This window comes from Heptranchias perlo, chromosome 18 (assembly GCF_035084215.1).
Source record: "Heptranchias perlo isolate sHepPer1 chromosome 18, sHepPer1.hap1, whole genome shotgun sequence".
In the NCBI taxonomy this organism is placed as follows: Eukaryota; Metazoa; Chordata; class Chondrichthyes; order Hexanchiformes; family Hexanchidae; genus Heptranchias; species Heptranchias perlo.
In genome coordinates this window covers 34,014,149-34,032,331 of record NC_090342.1, presented here as the reverse complement: position 1 = coordinate 34,032,331, position 18,183 = coordinate 34,014,149, and the positions used below count along the sequence as shown (strand labels likewise).

The 18,183-nt window shown below is 42.4% G+C and overlaps 1 protein-coding gene across 1 annotated transcript in view; it reads right to left on the bottom strand.

The window, feature by feature from the left end:
* slc23a4 (solute carrier family 23 member 4) overlaps positions 1-18,183 on the bottom strand; it is a 140,567-nt gene that overhangs the window by 72,418 nt on the left and 49,966 nt on the right. Inside the window, exons 11-12 of the mRNA XM_067999140.1 lie at positions 17,083-17,336; positions 6,510-6,674 (exon numbers count right to left, since the gene is read on the bottom strand). Of these exons, the coding sequence (XP_067855241.1) occupies positions 6,510-6,674; positions 17,083-17,336 (419 nt within the window). The remainder of the gene's footprint in view (positions 1-6,509; positions 6,675-17,082; positions 17,337-18,183) is intronic.

Below are 18,183 nucleotides of genomic sequence, written 5' to 3'. Positions count from 1 at the left end.
TTCATGGAGATAGTATGGACTGTGATGTTGTAACATGTGCTGTTATCAGCGTTCATGGTGATGGTAGGGACTGTGATATTGTAAGATGTGCTATTCTCAGCGTTCATGGAGATAGTATGGACTGCGATATTGTAACATGTGCTATTCTCAGCATTCATGCTGATAGTATGGACTGTGATATTGTAACGTCTGCTGTTCTCAGCGTTCATGGAGAAAGTATGGACTGTGATATTGTAACACGTGCTATTCTCAGCATTCATGGAGATAGTATGGACTGTGATATTGTAACATATGCTATTCTCAGCATTCATGCCGATAGTATGGACTGTCATATTGTAACATGTGCTATTCTCAGCATTCATGCCGATAGTATGGACTGTCATATTGTAACATGTGCTATTCTCAGCGTTCATGGAGATAGTATGGACTGTGATGTTGTAACACGTGCTGTTGTCAGCGTTCATGGTGATGGTAGGGACTGTGATATTGTAAGATGTGCTATTCTCAGCGTTCATGGTGATAGTATGGACTGTGATATTGTAAGATGTGCTATTCTCAGCGTTCATGGAGATAGTATGGACTGTGATATTGTAACACGTGCTATTCTCAGCATTCATGCAGATAATATGGACCGTGATATTGTAACATGTGCTATTCTCAGCGCTCATGCAGATTGTGCGGACTGTGATATGGTAACGCGTGCTATTCTCAGCATTCATGCTGATCGTATGGACAGTGATATTGTAACGCATGCTATTCTCAGTGTTCCTGCTAATCGTATGGACTTTGATATTGTAACATGTGCTATTCTCAGCGTTCATGGAGATAGTATGGACTGTGATATTGTAACATGTGTGTTATTCTCAGCATTCATGCCAATAGTATGGACTGTGAAATTGTAACATGTGCTTTTCTCAGCGTTCATGGAGATAGTATGGACTGTGATATTGTAACATGTGTGTTATTCTCAGCATTCATGCCGATAGTATGGACTGTGATATTGTAACATGTGTGCTATTGTCAGCATTCATGCTGATAGTATGGACTGTGATATTGTAACATGTGCTATTCTCAGCATTCATGCTGATAGTATGGACTGTGATATTGTAACATGTGCTATTCTCAGCGTTCATGGAGATAGTATGGACTGTGATATTGTAACATGTGCTGTTCTCAGCGTTCATGGAGATAGTATGGACTGTGATATTGTAACATTTGCTATTCTCAGCGTTCATGGAGGTAGTATGGACTGTGATATTGTGACATGTGCTATTCTCAGCGTTCATGCCGATAGTATGGACTGTGATATTGTAACATGTGCTATTCTCAGCATTCATGCAGACAGTATGGACTGTGATATTGTAACGTCTGCTGTTCTCAGCGTTCATGGAGATAGTATGGACTGTGATATTGTAACATTTGCTATTCTCAGCGTTCATGGAGGTAGTATGGACTGTGATATTGTGACATGTGCTATTCTCAGCATTCATGCCGATAGTATGGACTGTGATATTGTAATGTGTGCTATTCTCAGCATTCATGCAGACAGTATGGACTGTGATATTGTAACGTCTGCTGTTCTCAGCGTTCATGGAGAAAGTATGGACTGTGATATTGTAACACGTGCTATTCTCAGCATTCATGGAGATAGTATGGACTGTGATATTGTAACATATGCTATTCTCAGCATTCATGCCGATAGTATGGACTGTCATATTGTAACATGTGCTATTCTCAGCATTCATGCCGATAGTATGGACTGTCATATTGTAACATGTGCTATTCTCAGCGTTCATGGAGATAGTATGGACTGTGATGTTGTAACACGTGCTGTTATCAGCGTTCATGGTGATGGTAGGGACTGTGATATTGTAAGATGTGCTATTCTCAGCGTTCATGGTGATAGTATGGACTGTGATATTGTAAGATGTGCTATTCTCAGCGTTCATGGAGATAGTATGGACTGTGATATTGTAACACGTGCTATTCTCAGCATTCATGCAGATAATATGGACTGTGATATTGTAACATGTGCTATTCTCAGCGCTCATGCAGATTGTGCGGACTGTGATATGGTAACGCGTGCTATTCTCAGCATTCATGCTGATCGTATGGACAGTGATATTGTAACGCATGCTATTCTCAGTGTTCCTGCTAATCGTATGGACTTTGATATTGTAACATGTGCTATTCTCAGCGTTCATGGAGATAGTATGGACTGTGATATTGTAACATGTGTGTTATTCTCAGCATTCATGCCAATAGTATGGACTGTGAAATTGTAACATGTGCTTTTCTCAGCGTTCATGGAGATAGTATGGACTGTGATATTGTAACATGTGTGTTATTCTCAGCATTCATGCCGATAGTATGGACTGTGATATTGTAACATGTGTGCTATTTTCAGCATTCATGCTGATAGTATGGACTGTGATATTGTAACATGTGCTATTCTCAGCATTCATGCTGATAGTATGGACTGTGATATTGTAACATGTGCTATTCTCAGCGTTCATGGAGATAGTATGGACTGTGATATTGTAACATGTGCTGTTCTCAGCGTTCATGGAGATAGTATGGACTGTGATATTGTAACATTTGCTATTCTCAGCGTTCATGGAGGTAGTATGGACTGTGATATTGTGACATGTGCTATTCTCAGCATTCATGCCGATAGTATGGACTGTGATATTGTATCATTTGCTATTCTCAGCGTTCATGGAGATAGTATGGACTGTTATATTGTAACACATGCTATTATCAGCGTTCATGGAGATAGTATGGACTGTGATATTGTAACGCATGGTATTCTCAGTGCTCATGCAGATAGTGCGGACTGTGATATGGTAACGCATGCTATTCTCAGCATTCATGCTGATCGTATGGACAGTGATATTGTCACGCATGCTATTCTCAGTGTTCCTGCTGATCGTATGGACTTTGATATTGTAACATGTGCTATTGTCAGCATTCATGGAGATAGTATGGACTGTGATATTGTAACATGTGTGCTATTCTCAGCATTCATGCCGATAGAATGGACTGTGATATTGTAAAACGTGCTATTATCAGCGTTCATGGAGATAGTATGGACTGTGATATTGTAACATGTGCTATTATCAGCGTTCATGGAGATAGTTTGGACTGTGATATTGTAACGTCTGCTATTCTCAGCGTTCATGGAGATAGTGTGGGCTGTGATATTGTAACATGTGCTATTCTCAGCATTCATGGAGATAGAATGGACTGTGATATTGTAACATGTGCAATTCTCAGCATTCATGCCGATAGTATGGACTGTGATATTGTAACATGTGCTATTCTCAGCGTTCATGGAGATAGTATGGACTGTGATATTGTAACACGTGCTATTATCAGCGTTCATGGAGATAGTATGGACTGTGATATTGTAACGTGTGCTATTCTCAGTGTTCATGCATAGTATGGATTGTGATATTGTAACATGTGCTATTCTCAGCATTCATGCCGATAGTATGGACTGTGATATTGTCACACGTGCTATTCTCAGCGTTCATGACATAATGCCTGACGCGTAGAGGCAGAAATATAGGGAAAGATCCATCCGGTACTTGTAAGGAAACAGTGATCCAGCTCAAAGTCACGTGGCAGATCTGGCTGGAAAGTGAAGGCTCGAAAGAAAGAACGACTTGCATATATATAATGCCTTTCATGGCCTCCGGACATCCCATAGCGCTTTACAGACAATAAAATACTTTTTGAACTGTAGTCACTGTTGTAATGTAGGAAACACAGCAGCCAATTTTCAGACATCCATCGCCAGATCTGGCTGGACCACATCAAGCATTATTGGGCCAAAACCACTCCCTACTCCAGGATCAACCTGGAAAGCAAAGATAACTCCTGGCTTTTTTTTTCTCCTACCAACTGTCTCCTTAAACCTCTCTCTCCTGCCCAATCCACCCTCACCTTCAAGGACAACTGAGAGGAGTTTGTGGACTTTGTCACTGAGATTGAGACCATCGGGTCTCAGCTGTTCAGCTGCCTCCCCTTCCCCTTGGTCCCCACCAAGCCAAACCTTCCCCAAGGTTCCCCCTTATCCTAGTCCGGAGACTGTGTCTTTCTCTAGTTTCTTTCCTATCTCCCCTCATGCCCTCTCAGAGTTCATCTTGTCCATGAGACCCACTTCCTGCTATCTTGACTCCATTCCCACTGAACTGCTGACCACCTAATTTACCATCATGGCCCCCATGTTAGCTGACATTCTAAATGGTTCAGTCTTCTCAGTTATTATTCCCTTCCCTTTCCTCAAAAAACCTATCCTTAACTTCTCTGCCGTTGTAAACTACCACCCCATCTCCAACCTCTCTTTCCTCTCCAAAGTCCTTGAACATGCTGTTGCCTCCCAAATCCATGCTGGCTCAAACTAATTAGATTTAGGACCCTTACAACTATCAGGAAGAGGAGACTTTCACCCCACCACTCTACACTGGATTCTGCAATGAAAGCCAGTTTTCTGACTCACCGGGTCACCCAGTCTCATTCATTGGTGTCCCTGGGAATTAGTTGTGTGTGAATGGTAACAATATGAGTAATGACACTTATATAATTAACTGATTCATTCACTTTCAATGCAGTGCAAAATGACTTGGAAAAAGAATGCCCTGTACACAATAAACCCAGCAGGGAACAGGCCCAAGACTAAAGGACACTTTTAAAGGGACCCAGATAGAAAAAGGGTGTTGAACATTTATAGCAATGTTTGCAATGCAGTGAGCAGAAATAATTAACATGAATTAACTGTGATGTCTCCAAGCAAAATCGTCGGAAATAGTTGGTAAAATGTCCAAATGTAATGAATTGATGGAGCTGAGACAGACAGAGATTGATGCTCCTTTCCATATCAATAAACAGATGTAAAGTACACATTGCCAAATGGGAAAATGGACAGAGATCAGTTATGCAAGCATTCTGCCCATTCAGCATCTCATCCAACTTTCTATTTAGGTTTTGTTATTGCCTGAGGAATGCTCGCCAGTGTTCAATGAATCATATTAGAATTAGGTTCCAATAATAATGTCATTTGGATGTCCATACAATTTCTCTACTTTTACACCAGCAAAGCGCTCAGTCGTTATTTACCCCAGCTTCTATGGTGTGTTGTTTATAGAACTGCATTTAAGAAACCTGTAGTAAGATTTGTAACAGCAGTTTGTGACTATTTTAATGAGCCTATTACTGAACGTTTTGTTTCATATTTTCATATAATTGTTCAGAAGACTTTGTGCCAAGTGTTCTGGCACTGCCATGTTTTTAATACACCCACAATATTGGGACAATGGGGTTCCCAATCTGAATCACTTTTTATGTTTTCTGGAGGAAGCAAAGCAGCAATGGAAGAATACCATGCAGGTCAGGCTGTACCAGAGGCAGATTGCACTTACCTGCTGGTGTTCTCCCAACCATATTTACAGGCAGAGGAGCATCTACCTGGCAATGACCAGGCCAAACTGGCACCACGGACTACAGCAGCCAGCCAGATGCAGAGTAGTGTCTTCTGTTGGAAGAACATCTGCAGCTGACATGCAGTGTAGGGATGGCATTGCCAGTAGTAGTAACAGCCAGCTGCCTCTTCAACTTGTCTCCCTTCACCTCCTTCCAGGCATGCCACATTGCTGTCCTTTGTGGAGTGGCGAGCAGGCCACCTTCCTCACTATCACTATCACAACTTCTCTACTTCACCAGCCATCAAACAGAGGGTTGGAGTGTTACATTACTCCATCACTTGGCCAAAGACTAGATTTGCCGTCTCGATATATTTACTGTGCAAGCCACTGGGTTTTGCTAGACATTTTTGTTACTCAAATACCCTTTGCAAAGGTTGAAATATGCATGACAAATAGTAGCAGCCTTTGTGAAGGAGCGGAGTGGGAAACAGAGCCACTCCATTTTAACTGCTTCCCCGCTCCATTCCCACTGAGCAGGGAGGGTTAAAATTTCCCCTTATGTAACTGAAACTGACCCTGTAAAATCAAAGTCAGTACATTCGTGGTCAGGCAGATGCTAATAATATTCTAACTAACTAATATCCAACTAACACTGGATCAGTGGCTTGATTGGAAACACACTGGAATCTGTACCTCAATTAACTCTGTCAGACTTGTAATACACTGGATTCCGTATTTCAGATTATTCCCCAAGCCTTGTATTACACCCATATCTTTATCTCCATTTCAAACACGTAGAATTTGGTGACTGTTGCCAAAAGGAGGTGCAGAATTCTTATACGTCAATCACAAAAAGCGTCTGGGTGATACTGTCCAAGTTATACAGCACGAATGTTCTCATACTAGCTTCACAGTATCAATACTAATCAGGAGAATTAGAATGAAAAGGGGAGACGGTGGGAAAAATAATTAGGAAAAAGGTATCCACTTTTCCCATCTGATGGATGCAGTTTTGGAATTGAGAATATAGAGTTTTTTGGTGAATTGGAAAAACTGAAGGAGATTGGCACTGCTTCAACATACCTGCAAATTTGAAATCCCGACAGCTGTAATGACTCCGAACATCACCAACAACATTCCGCCAATTACTGGCTCTGGGATGGTGCTGAAAATTGCTCCAATTTTTACAAACATTCCTATGAGGATCATTAGAAACCCACTGGTGAGTATAACTGTACGGCTCCCCACCTGAAATCAAAGAGAGAGAGAGAGAGATTGCACCAGTAGAACATTTCCATTTTCTACACCAGCCATTCTTTTCTGAGTAAGAGACCTTCATGCCACTGGGTTAGAACCCACTGTGCCACATGCAATTCACTCTTTACACTGGAAAAACTGGATTGAACACCAATGCTGATTATAGGATAGTATTAGGAGAAGTTGATGGAGGCCATTCTGTTTGCCCGTGGAAGGGCAGGAGAAGTTCATGTTCGAATAATTATAAGTGGATGCTGATGGAGTGGGCCTGATGGGCCTCATTTTGTAGCTCCAGACTTATCTTATGTTGGCCAGAGATAGGTGCCTGGTGCACCTAAAATTGAAAGAGATACAGTCGAAGCAGTTCCTTTGCACTGCGCACTAGAGTGTTTATCTAATATCTCCTCCTTTGGCTTGCTGTCAATTATTTTTCCCTTACATCGCTGTGAAGCGCCTTGGGACTTTTTTTCCACATTAATGGTGCTATATAAAAGCAAGTTGTTGCTGTGCTTAGTTTTTGTTACAATAGCTACTTTTTTAAAATCACCTTAATTGTGGGTTCCCGACAAAGTCCCTAGACATTGAGATCCCGGTCAAAGCCATGCCGCCATGAAGAAATAATGAGCAGAAGCAAGCAAGAAGAGTTAGTCTCCTGGACGTTGCTCTTATACCTCCAACCAACTAGTTTCAGGAGTGCCAATGCTCAATGTCACAGAATTGGGATGGATTCAGGTTCAAGTCCTACTTTACTCTGTTCCTGGTTTGAGTTACATCAAATGATAAGTGTAGAAGAGATGTATTTCCCAGCAAGGGGACAGAAAATCAGAGTGGAAACTCACATCCAGGGCAGCGTTTGATGCCTCCTGTACAGGAAGCCTGGGAGCAGGCTACATGCCCAAGTTCTTTGTTCCACAAGTCAGGACAAGGGATAAAAATACAAAAAGGGAACTTACCTGAACATCCTCATAATAAATATAGTACTTTCTAATGGAGAAGTCTCTCAGTCCTGCAGATTATATCTTGCAGAGGTAAACTATTTGCAGACAAACAATCTTCATCTGTTTCAATTTGAAAGGGCAAAAAGTGAAACACCCTTTAATAAAAAGCTGCTGAGCTGGGTAAAACCAGTAATTATACATCACCAGGATAGCAGCACAGTGTACTGGCACTACCATGAGCTGCATTATAGTTCATTATGGATTCTCACCTAATTCCCCACTATTTGATTAAGAGTCTAAGGTCTACAGTGCATGACACCACAAGGGTTGAAAATAGAAAAAGAGATGACAAGGCAAATCAGGGGAGGTAATGAGTAGCTGATACAAAGCTTGGGTCTTAAAAAGAGGTAAGGAGTTCCACTGTTTTGTAAGTCTTTGAAAATACTGAGTTAAAGCAGGAGACTGTGTGATGAGTATTGATTTCAGCCTACTGCTGGATCCCTGCTCCTGAAACCACTGCTTGCTCTCCCAATGCCCAACCGTTGACTGCTGCACTGCGTTTAAGTGATGGCAGCGCAGGGGGCAGCACTAGGGAAACTAGCTGATTTCTCTGCCTCCCCACTGAAGCACTGGCAAGTCTGGATACTGATAGAAAAGAGGTGGCGGTACGTGCTGGGGCAGTGGCAGGAATCCACTGGCCTGGTAGTGGCCACCTCTTGCTCTCTTCTGCCAATCATACCTGAAACAGAAGAGGCCATGGCTCATTGAAAGTCTCTTTTTAAAAAAAACTTTAAAAAAATTCTTACTGGTGCTTCTGCCCCCTTTAATTGCGCCTCCTTCTTTTTCTGGCACTGCAGTGATTGTCTCGCAGCAGCAACACTGAGCTCTGTTGGCTGGAAGTGTTGAGCTCAGTCTGTGTGGCAGAGGTATAGTCAGGACCCCCTCTCATGCATGCTTAATGACCTTCAACCCAGGAAAATGGGTTGGGGTCGAGGCTATGAGCAGCGTGATCCCAGACAACCACATCTGCAGTAAGTGTCTGCAGCTCGAGGAACTCCGGCTCAGCGTTGTTGAGCTGGAGTCCGATCTGCAGACATTGTGATGCATCAGGGAGGGGGAGAGTTATCTAGACACTTTGATCCAGGAGTCAGTCACACTCCTTAAGTTAGGTAGTAGTATAGATTTAGTATAGAGTAGTCAGTGGTCAGGGACAGGAGGATGTGACTATGACTCAGGCAGGTATGGGGACCCAGGATACAGTGATGGAGGAGCCTCAACCTTTCACTTTGTCCAACAAGTACAAGGTACTTGCTACCTCTATGGATGAGAACAAAGACTGCAGGGAGGATGGGCAAACTGACCATGGCACTGTGGTACAGGAGGCCATTCAAGTGGAGGGGGTAAAAAGGAATGTGGTAGTGGTAGGGGATAGTATAGTCTGGAGGATAGATACTGTTCTCTGCAGCCATGACCAGGAGTCCCAAAGGCTGTGTTGCCTGTCCGATGCCAGAATTAAGGATTTCTTCTTGCGGCTGGAGAAGAACTTGAAGCATGAGGGGAAGGATTCAATTGATGTGGTCCACGTAGGAACCAATGACATAGGTAGAACTAGGAATGAAGTTCTGCTGAGGGAGTTTGAGGAGCTAGGGTCCAAATTAATAAGCAGAACCTCAAAGGTAATAATCTCTGGATTACTTCCTGAGCCACGTGCAAATTGGCATAGGAACAAACAGATCAGAGAGTTAAATGCGTGACTCAAAGAGTGGTGTGGGAGACAGGGGTTTCGATTCATGGGGCACTGGCACCAATACTGGAAAAAAAGGGAGCTGTTCCGTTGGGATGGGCTCCACTTAAACCAGGCTAGAACCAGTGTCCTGGTGAATCGAATAACTAGAGCGGTATATAGGGTTTTAAGCTAAAAAGCAAGGGGGAGGGTTCAGGTGAGGGGAAATTTATAAACCTAAAGAGAAAAGCCAGGGCCATAGAGCAGTGTAACGATTTGAGTAAAGATAAGCAGAGTGTGATAGGAAGGGACAGAGAGTTTAACAGTAATAGTGCATCAGTGAATAAGGTCAAGTCAGGGAAAAATAGTAAAAAGTTAAAATTAAAGGCACTTTATCTGAATGCACGAAGCATTCGTAACAAGATAGATGAATTAATGGCACAAATAGAGATAAATGGGTTTAATCTAGTAGCCATTACTGAGACGTGGTTGCAGGGTGACCAAGGTTCGGAACTAAATATTCTAGGGTACATGACTTTTCGAAAAGATAGGCAAAATGGAAAAATGGGGGGGGGGTAGCCCTGATAATAAAGTATGACATAAGGACAGTAGTGAGAAGGGATCTTGACTTGGAAGATCAGGAAGTAGAATCAGCATGGGTGGAGATAAGACATAACAAGGGGCAGAAAACACTGGTGAGAAGTTTATAGGCCTCCTAACTGGACAGAGCATCAATCAAGAAATAAAGGTAATGCAGTTACCGTGGGGGACTTTAATCTTCATATAGACTGGGCAAATCAAATTGGCAAAAGTAGTTTGGAGAACGAGCTCATGGAAAGCATTCAAGACAGTTTCCTAGAACAATACATCGTGAAACCAATCAGGGAACAGACTATTTTAGATCTTGTCTTGTGTAATGAGACAGGGTAATCGCATAGTAAGGGATCCTCTGGGGAAGAGTGATCGTAATATCATAGAATTTCGCATTGAGTTCGAGAGTGACATACTTAAGTCCGAAACTAGAGTCTTAAACAAAGCCAATTACATAGGTATGAGGGGCGAGTTGGCTACAGTTGATTGGGAAATTAGATTAAAAGATATGGTGGTAGATAAGCAATGGCAAACATTTAAAGAAATATTTCATAATTCTCAACGAATATACATTTCATCGAGAAATAAAAACTCCATGGAAAAGTGATCCATCTGTGGCTAACTAAAGAAGGTAAGGATAGTATTCGGTTAAAAGAAGCTTATAATGTTGCCAAGAAGAACAGTAAGACGGAGGATTAGAAGAGTTTTAGAATTCAGCAAAGGATGAGCAAAAAATTGATAAAGAGGGAGAAAATAAAATATGAGAGTAAACTAGCAAGAAATATAAAAACAGATTGTAAGAGCTTCTACATGCATATAAAAAGGATGAGAGCAGTGAAAGTAAATGTGGGTCCTTTAGAGACTGAGACAGGAGAAATTATAATGGGGAATAAGGAAATGGCAGAAACGTTGAACAGATATTATGGGTAGGATTTTAATACACCGGTGGGAAGAGTCCAGGGGGATGATTGACAGGCTGGCTGCCGACAGGAGCTGCACATCCGAGAAGCGGGGTGGAGAAAGAGAGAGGGAGAGACCTCATCAACAGTTAGGATAGAGATGGTGGGGAGGTGAGTGGGGAAACAAAGATTAGAGTAGAGACATCAGACATCAGGATCAGAGTGGAGACATCGGACATCGGAGATTGGGGGTGGGGGGGGGGGGGGGTGGTCCAGGCGACATTGTTTTTAAGGTATGTTTATTTACTTTTTTTACAATGGGAAATGTAATTTTATTTTATTTATTTAGTCTATTTTTCATTGATCCAGCATTTCCCACCTGGTTTCACCAGACGTGAATTGGAAGTCGTGGGAAAGCCGCCCAAAAAAGTGTCCAATAAACAAAAAATAAATGACTTTAAGTACCTCAATGAGGTATATTGGACCTTTAATTATTGGCCTGCCAGATTTAAGTGAGGGCGGGACTTCCAGGTGATTGATGTACGCACGCACACAGATTTGCCTGAATCTCATTCAAAAATGTGTGGGTTCCAGCCAGGATATCTGCCTGCTCCCAAAAATGGTGATTTTGATTGCCCCCCCCCGGCCCCAACCCACTCATTTCACCTTTTTAAAATCCTGCCCTTTGAGTTTGTCTTCACAGTAGAAGACATAAAACACATGCCAGAAATAGCAGGGAACCCGGGGTCTAATGAGTGAAGAACTTAAAGTAATTAATATTAGTAAAGAAAAAGTACTGGAGAAATTAAAGGGATTAAAAGCCAACAAATCCCCTACATCCTAGGGTTTTAAAAGAGGTGGCTGCAGAGATAGTGGATGCATTGGTTGTGATCTTAAAAAATTCCCTAGAACGGTCTCAGTGGATTGGAAGGTAGCAAATGTAACCCCGCCATTCAGGAAAGGAAGAAGAGAGAAAACAGAACTATAGGCCAGTTAGCCTGACGTCAGTCGTCCGGAAAATGCTGGAATCCATTATTAAGGACGTGGTAACCGGACACTTAGAAAATCATAATATGATTAGGCAGAGTCAACATGGTTTTATGAAAGGGAAATCATGTTTAACAAAGCTACTAGAGTTTTTTGAGGATGTAACTAGCAGGGTAGATAAAAGGGAACCAGTGAATGTGGTATATTTAGATTTTCAAAAGGCATTCAATAAGGTGCCACATGTAAGGTTGTTACACAAGATAAGGGTTCATGTGGTTGGGGGTAATATATTGGCATGGATAGAGGATTGGTTAACGGACAGAAAACAGAGGGTAGGAATGAACGGGTCATTTTCAGTTCGGCGGGCTGTAACTAGTGGGGTACTGCAAGGATCGGTGCTTGGGCCTCAGCTATTTACAATCTATATGAATGACTTAAATGAAGGGACCGAGTGTAATGTATCAAAGTTTGCTGACAATACAAAGTTAGGTGGAAAAGTAAGCTGTGAGGAGGACACAAAGAGTCTGCAAAGGGATGCAGTCAGGTTAGTGAGTGGGCAAGAAGCTGGCAGATGGAGTGTAATGTGGGGAAATGTGAGGTTATTCACTTTGGTAGGAAGAATGGAAGAACATAATATTTTTTAAATGGTGAGAAACTATTAAATGTTGGTGTTCAGAGGATTTGGGTGTCCTTGTACACGAATCACAGAAAGTTAACATGCAGGTACAGCAAGCCATTAGGAAGGCAAATAGAATGCTAGCCTTTATTGCAAGGGGGTTAGAGTACAAGAGTAAGGAATTCGTGCTGCAATTGTACAGGGCTTTGGTGAGACCACACCTGGAGTACTGTGTACAGTTTTGGTCTCCATACTTAAGGAAACATAGAAACATAGAAAATAGGAGCAGGAGTGGGCCATTTGGCCCTTCGAGCCTGCTCTGCCATTCAATATGATCATGGCTGATCCTCTATCTCAATACCATATTCCCGCTCTCTCCCCATACCCCTTGATGCCTTTTATGTCTAGAAATCTATCTATCTCCTTCTTAAATATATTCAGTGACTCGGCCTCCTCCTTCTGTGGTAGAGAATTCCACAGGTTCACCACCCTCTGAGTGAAGAAATTTCTCCTCATCTCAGTCCTGAATGTCCTACCCCGTATCCTGAGACTGTGACCCTTCGTTCTGGACCCCCCAGCCAGGGGAAACATCCTCCCTGAATCCAGTCTGTCTAGGCCTGTCAGAATTTTATATGTTTCAATGAGATCCCCTCTCATTCTTCTAAACTCGAGTGAATACAGGCCGAGTTGACCCAATCTCTCCTCATATGACAGTCCTGCTATCCCAGGGATCAGTCTGGTGAACCTTCGCTGCACTCCCTCTATGGCAAGAATATCCTTTCTTAGGTAAGGAGACCAAAACTGCACACAATACTCCAGGTGTGGTCTTACCAAGGCCCTGTATAACTGCAGTAAGACGTCCTTGCTCCTATACTCAAATCCTCTTGCAATGAAGGCCAACATACCATTTGCCTTCCTAACTGCTTGCTGCACCTGCATATTTGCTTTCAGTGACTGGTGTACAAGGACACCCAGGTCCCTTTCTACATCAACATTCCCCAATCTATCACCATTTAAATAATACTCTGCCATTCTGTTTTTCCTTCTGAAGTGGATAACTTCACATTTATCCACATTATACAGCATCTGCCATGTATTTGCCCACTCACTCAACTTGTCTAAATCGCCTTGAAGCCTCTTTGCATCCTCCTCACAATTCACGATCCCACCTAGTTTTGTGTCATCAGCAAACTTGGAAATATTACATTTGGTTCCCTCATCCAAATAATTGATATGTATTGTCACTAGATGGGGCCCAAGCACTGATCCCTGCGGTACCCCACTAGTCACTGTCTGCCACCCCGAAAAAGACCCATTTGTTCCTACTCTCTGTTTCCTGTCTGTTAACCAATTTTCAATCCTTGCCAATATAGTACCCACAATCCCATGTGCTTTAATTTTGCACACTAACCTCTTATGTGGGGCTTTATCAAAGGCCTTCTGAAAATCCAAATAAACCACATCCACTGGTTATCCCTTATCTATTCTACTAGTTACATCCTCAAAAAACTCCAGTAGGTTTGTCAAACATGATTTCCCTTTCATAAATCCATGTTGACTTTGTCTAATCCCGTTGATATTTTCTAAGTGTCCTGTTATCACATCCTTTATAATAGACTCTAACATTTTCCCACTACTGATGTTAGGCTAATCGGTCTGTAGTTCCCTGTTTTCACTCTCCCTCCTTTTTGGAATAATGGGGTTACATATGCCAACCTCCAATCTGCAGGAACTGTTCGATAATCAATAGAATTTTGGCAGATGACAACTAATGCATCACTATTTCCATGGCTACCTCATTTAGTACTCTGGGATGCAGATTATCAGGTCCTGGGGATTTATTGCCTTTCAGTCCCATTAATTTCTCCAGCACTATTGTTTTACTAATACTAATTTCCTTTAATTCCTCCTTCTCACTAATCCCTTGGTTCCCTCGCATTTCTGGGAAGTTATTTGTGTCCTCTTCTGTGAAGACAGAACCAAAGTATTTGTTTAATTGCTCTGTCATTTCCCTGTTCCCCATTATAAATTCTCCTGTTTCTGAATGTAAGGGACCTACATTTGTCTTCACTAATCTTTTTCTTTTTACATACTTGTAGAACTTTTACAGTCCACTTTTACGTTCCTTGCAAGTTTACTCTCATACTCTATTTTTCCCCTCTTAATCAATCTCTTGGTCCTTTTTTGCTGAATTCTAAACTGCTCCCATTCCTCAGGCTTGCTACTTTTTCTGGAAGGATATACTTGCCTTCGAGGTGGTACAACGAAGGTTCACTAGATTGATTCCTGGAATGAGAGGGTTGTCCTATGAAGAGAGATTGAGTAGATTGGGCCTATACTCTCTGGAGTTTAGAAGAATGAGAAGTGATCTCATTGAAACATATAAGATCCTGAGGAGCTTGACAGGGTAGATGCTGAGAGGCTGTTTCCCCTGGCTGGAGAGTCTAGAACTAGGGGGCATAGTCTCAGGATAAGGGGGCGGCCATTTAAGATTGAGATGAGGGGAAATTTCTTTACTCAGAGGGTTGTGAATCTTTGGAATTCTCTATTCCAGAGGGCTGTGAATGCTCAGTCGTTGAGTATATTCAAGACTGAGATCGATAGATTTTTGAACTCTAAGGGAATCAAGGCATATGGGGATTGGGCAGGAAAGTGAAGTTGAGGTCGACGATCAGCCATGATCTGATTGAATGGCGCAGCAGGGTCGAGGGGCTGCATGGCCTACTCCTGTTCCTATTTCTTATGTTCTTAGAAGTCCTGCCTGGACCCACCTCCAGTACCAAAACCATCGCAGAGGGGAATCCATCCTCTGTAGTCAGGAGAAAGAGTTTGCCCTCTGGAAATGCAATGATTGTCCATCAGGCAATAAACTTCTTCTGGATCCTGTCGAGGAATTCGAGAGGTGACTGAAACAACTCTCCAGATATGGGAGAAATACTCAAGTCTTGAATGGACTTTATAGAGAGTTAAAGTTGCCGAGTGTAAGAAAAGAATTTGGCACAAAAAAGGAAACCAAGCTTTTTGGATGCAGCTTTGGCTAAGAAGGAGGGTAGATAGAGAGAAAGATAAGGACCTGGGGGGTGAACCCATCAAAAGGTAAGAAATGGTCGGTATTTGCCAGAGATGCAAAGAAATTGCAGGCCTGAAAACCCCTCGGTTCAGCCCCACAGTGTAACCATGCCGAGCGGGTCTTCCATCCGCTGGCCACATGTGCCCCGACCCCATCTGAATTCCCAAGGTCAGGGGCATTTATACATAAGGTGGGCGGGCGCCCGTCCCAGTAGTGGCACAGTCACCAGGTGGGGATAAAGAAATTAGCAGCAGAGGGCAGACGCTGGGATAGAATGCTTACGAGGGCAGATGAAGATGCTTTTTGCAACAAAAAAAGTCTCTTTTCCAAAAAGAAACAGGTGCTGTAAGGAAACTGGCCTTTTACAAAATTTAGTGGGGACCACTTCTCCCAAGATGTGGTCCTGGCAAGTAATTATGCCCTCCTTCATTCAGACATACATTACGCTGATGACATCAGTATATCTGATATCATCAGGAAAGGGGCTGGACACAAGATTGCCCATCTTCGACCTCTCAGGAAACCCTAGCGCAGTCGAAATGTGCGGAAAACTGGCATTACTGACCTCCGCCCCGCCTTCCCCAATTCTGCCCAGGATCCACCTGAAACAGGGCCTGCATCGCTGATGAAGTAGCAAAATTTTCAAAGAGTATGGAGCAGATTAAGAAGTAAGTGATTCAACCACTACGCTGCCAGGTTACCGAATATTGTGAACACTTAGGGCTTGCGGCCTGTAGGAAATTTCTTAATGTAGAGTGGAACCATCACAGTAGAGTGGAGAGTGTTGGATGAGTGAAGGTCATCACTAATATGAAGAAGGAACAAAGTTGCAAGAGGACAGAGCGCTGTGGAATCTCTGAGCTAATGGAAAATCAGTTAGAGGATAAGCCCTCAACTACAATAACAACAACAACAACTTGCATTTATATAGCTCTTTTAATGTAGTAAAATGTCCCAAGGCACTTCACATTAGGAGATATTAGGATAGGTGGCCAAAAACTTGGTCAAAGGGTTAGGTTTTAAGGGGCGTCTTAAAGAAGTAGAGAGAGGTAGAGAGGTTTAGGGAGGGAATTCCAGAGCCTAGGGCCTAGGCTGCTGAAGGCACGGTCGCCAGTGGTGGAGCGAAGAAAACTGGGACTGTGCAAGAGGCCAAAATTGGAGTGGCACAGAGATAGAGCAATTTAAAAGGGAACAAGATAGTTTTGAACATAAGTTCAGTAGGAGACCATTTGTTGGTAACTTGTTGTAATTGTGCATGGTGCCAGACCCTGTCAAAGGCTTACAACCATTTACCTATCTGAGTTCTGCCATCTTAGGTGCCAAGTGGAAGCCTGGAAGGGAAAGTCACTGTCACTGGTTATATTTGGGCATCTAGTAGCAGCTGATTATGGAGCAGCACAGTGGGCATAGTTGGTGGTGAAAATATACCAATAGAGAATAGAAATGAAGAAACAGTGATGACCTTTCAAATAATATTAAAATAAATATAAATCTCTTTTTAAAAAAATATTTAAAGATTGTTAATAGGGAAACTGTTGAGGGAAACAGTCTCACATTTGTGTCTTCAGTTTATACCTTAGTGATACCCAGCGCACCAACATTCTCGCTGTAGGAGGTAGTCCCATTGCCTGTGCCCCATGCTCCAGCGAGGAGACAACCGATTCCTTCAATACCAATCCCTCGATTAATGGCTTCTTTTGGAGGAGATGGAGCACCACAGAGCCGAGCACAGGCATGATAGTCTCCGACAGATTCAATCATCGAGGAAATCACTCCAGCCAGAATTCCAAAAATACCAGCAAGGCTGACTGTTGGTAATCCCCACTGCCCTGAGCACAGAAAGACAAAGTCTATCATATTTCTGTATGATAGTATAGTCTGCGGTATAGTCCATGATATTACAGTATGATAGTATAGTCTGCGGTATAGTCCATGATATTACAGTATGATAGTATAGTCTGCGGTATAGTCCATGATATTACAGTATGATAGTATAGTCTGCGGTATAGTCTATGATATTATAATATGATAGTATAGTCTGCGGTATAGTCCATGATATTACAGTCTTTAGTATGATATTTCATTTTGGGACCTCACAGTCTGTGATAGTACACTGATGTGTAACAGTGTAAGATACTAAAGCCTGAATTTAACTCGGGGTAGGAGTTGTGTGGGCGGCGGCCGAAGTGGGTGGCAAACTGTTAAAATCAAAACCTTCAATGAGGGAAATGGACCTCAGCGGGTAATTCCGACAGGTGATTTTAACTGCCTGCCCAGTCCGGTTTCTGTCGGGCTTAAGCCTATGGTGTTATATTCGATATTACTATGCAATATTATAACCTGACAGTATAGATTCAGATGATTCAGCATGTGGTAGTGTATTGTGTGATATTACAGCTTGTGGCATTACAGTCTGTGATACTAGTCTCACCATCAAGACATTTCAAACAAGAAAGTCTCATCTTCAGGACCCTTTTACAAATCTGCTTTTCAAAGGTCGAATCTTTTCATGTTTTTTTAAAATAACTTTATTTAAATATGATGTGGAGATGCCGGTGATGGACTGGGGTTGACAAATGTAAGGAATCTTACAACACCAGGTTATAGTCCAACTCTTTTATTTGAAAATCACAAGCTTTCGGAGGCTTTCTCCTTCGTCAGATGAGCGAGTGTGGG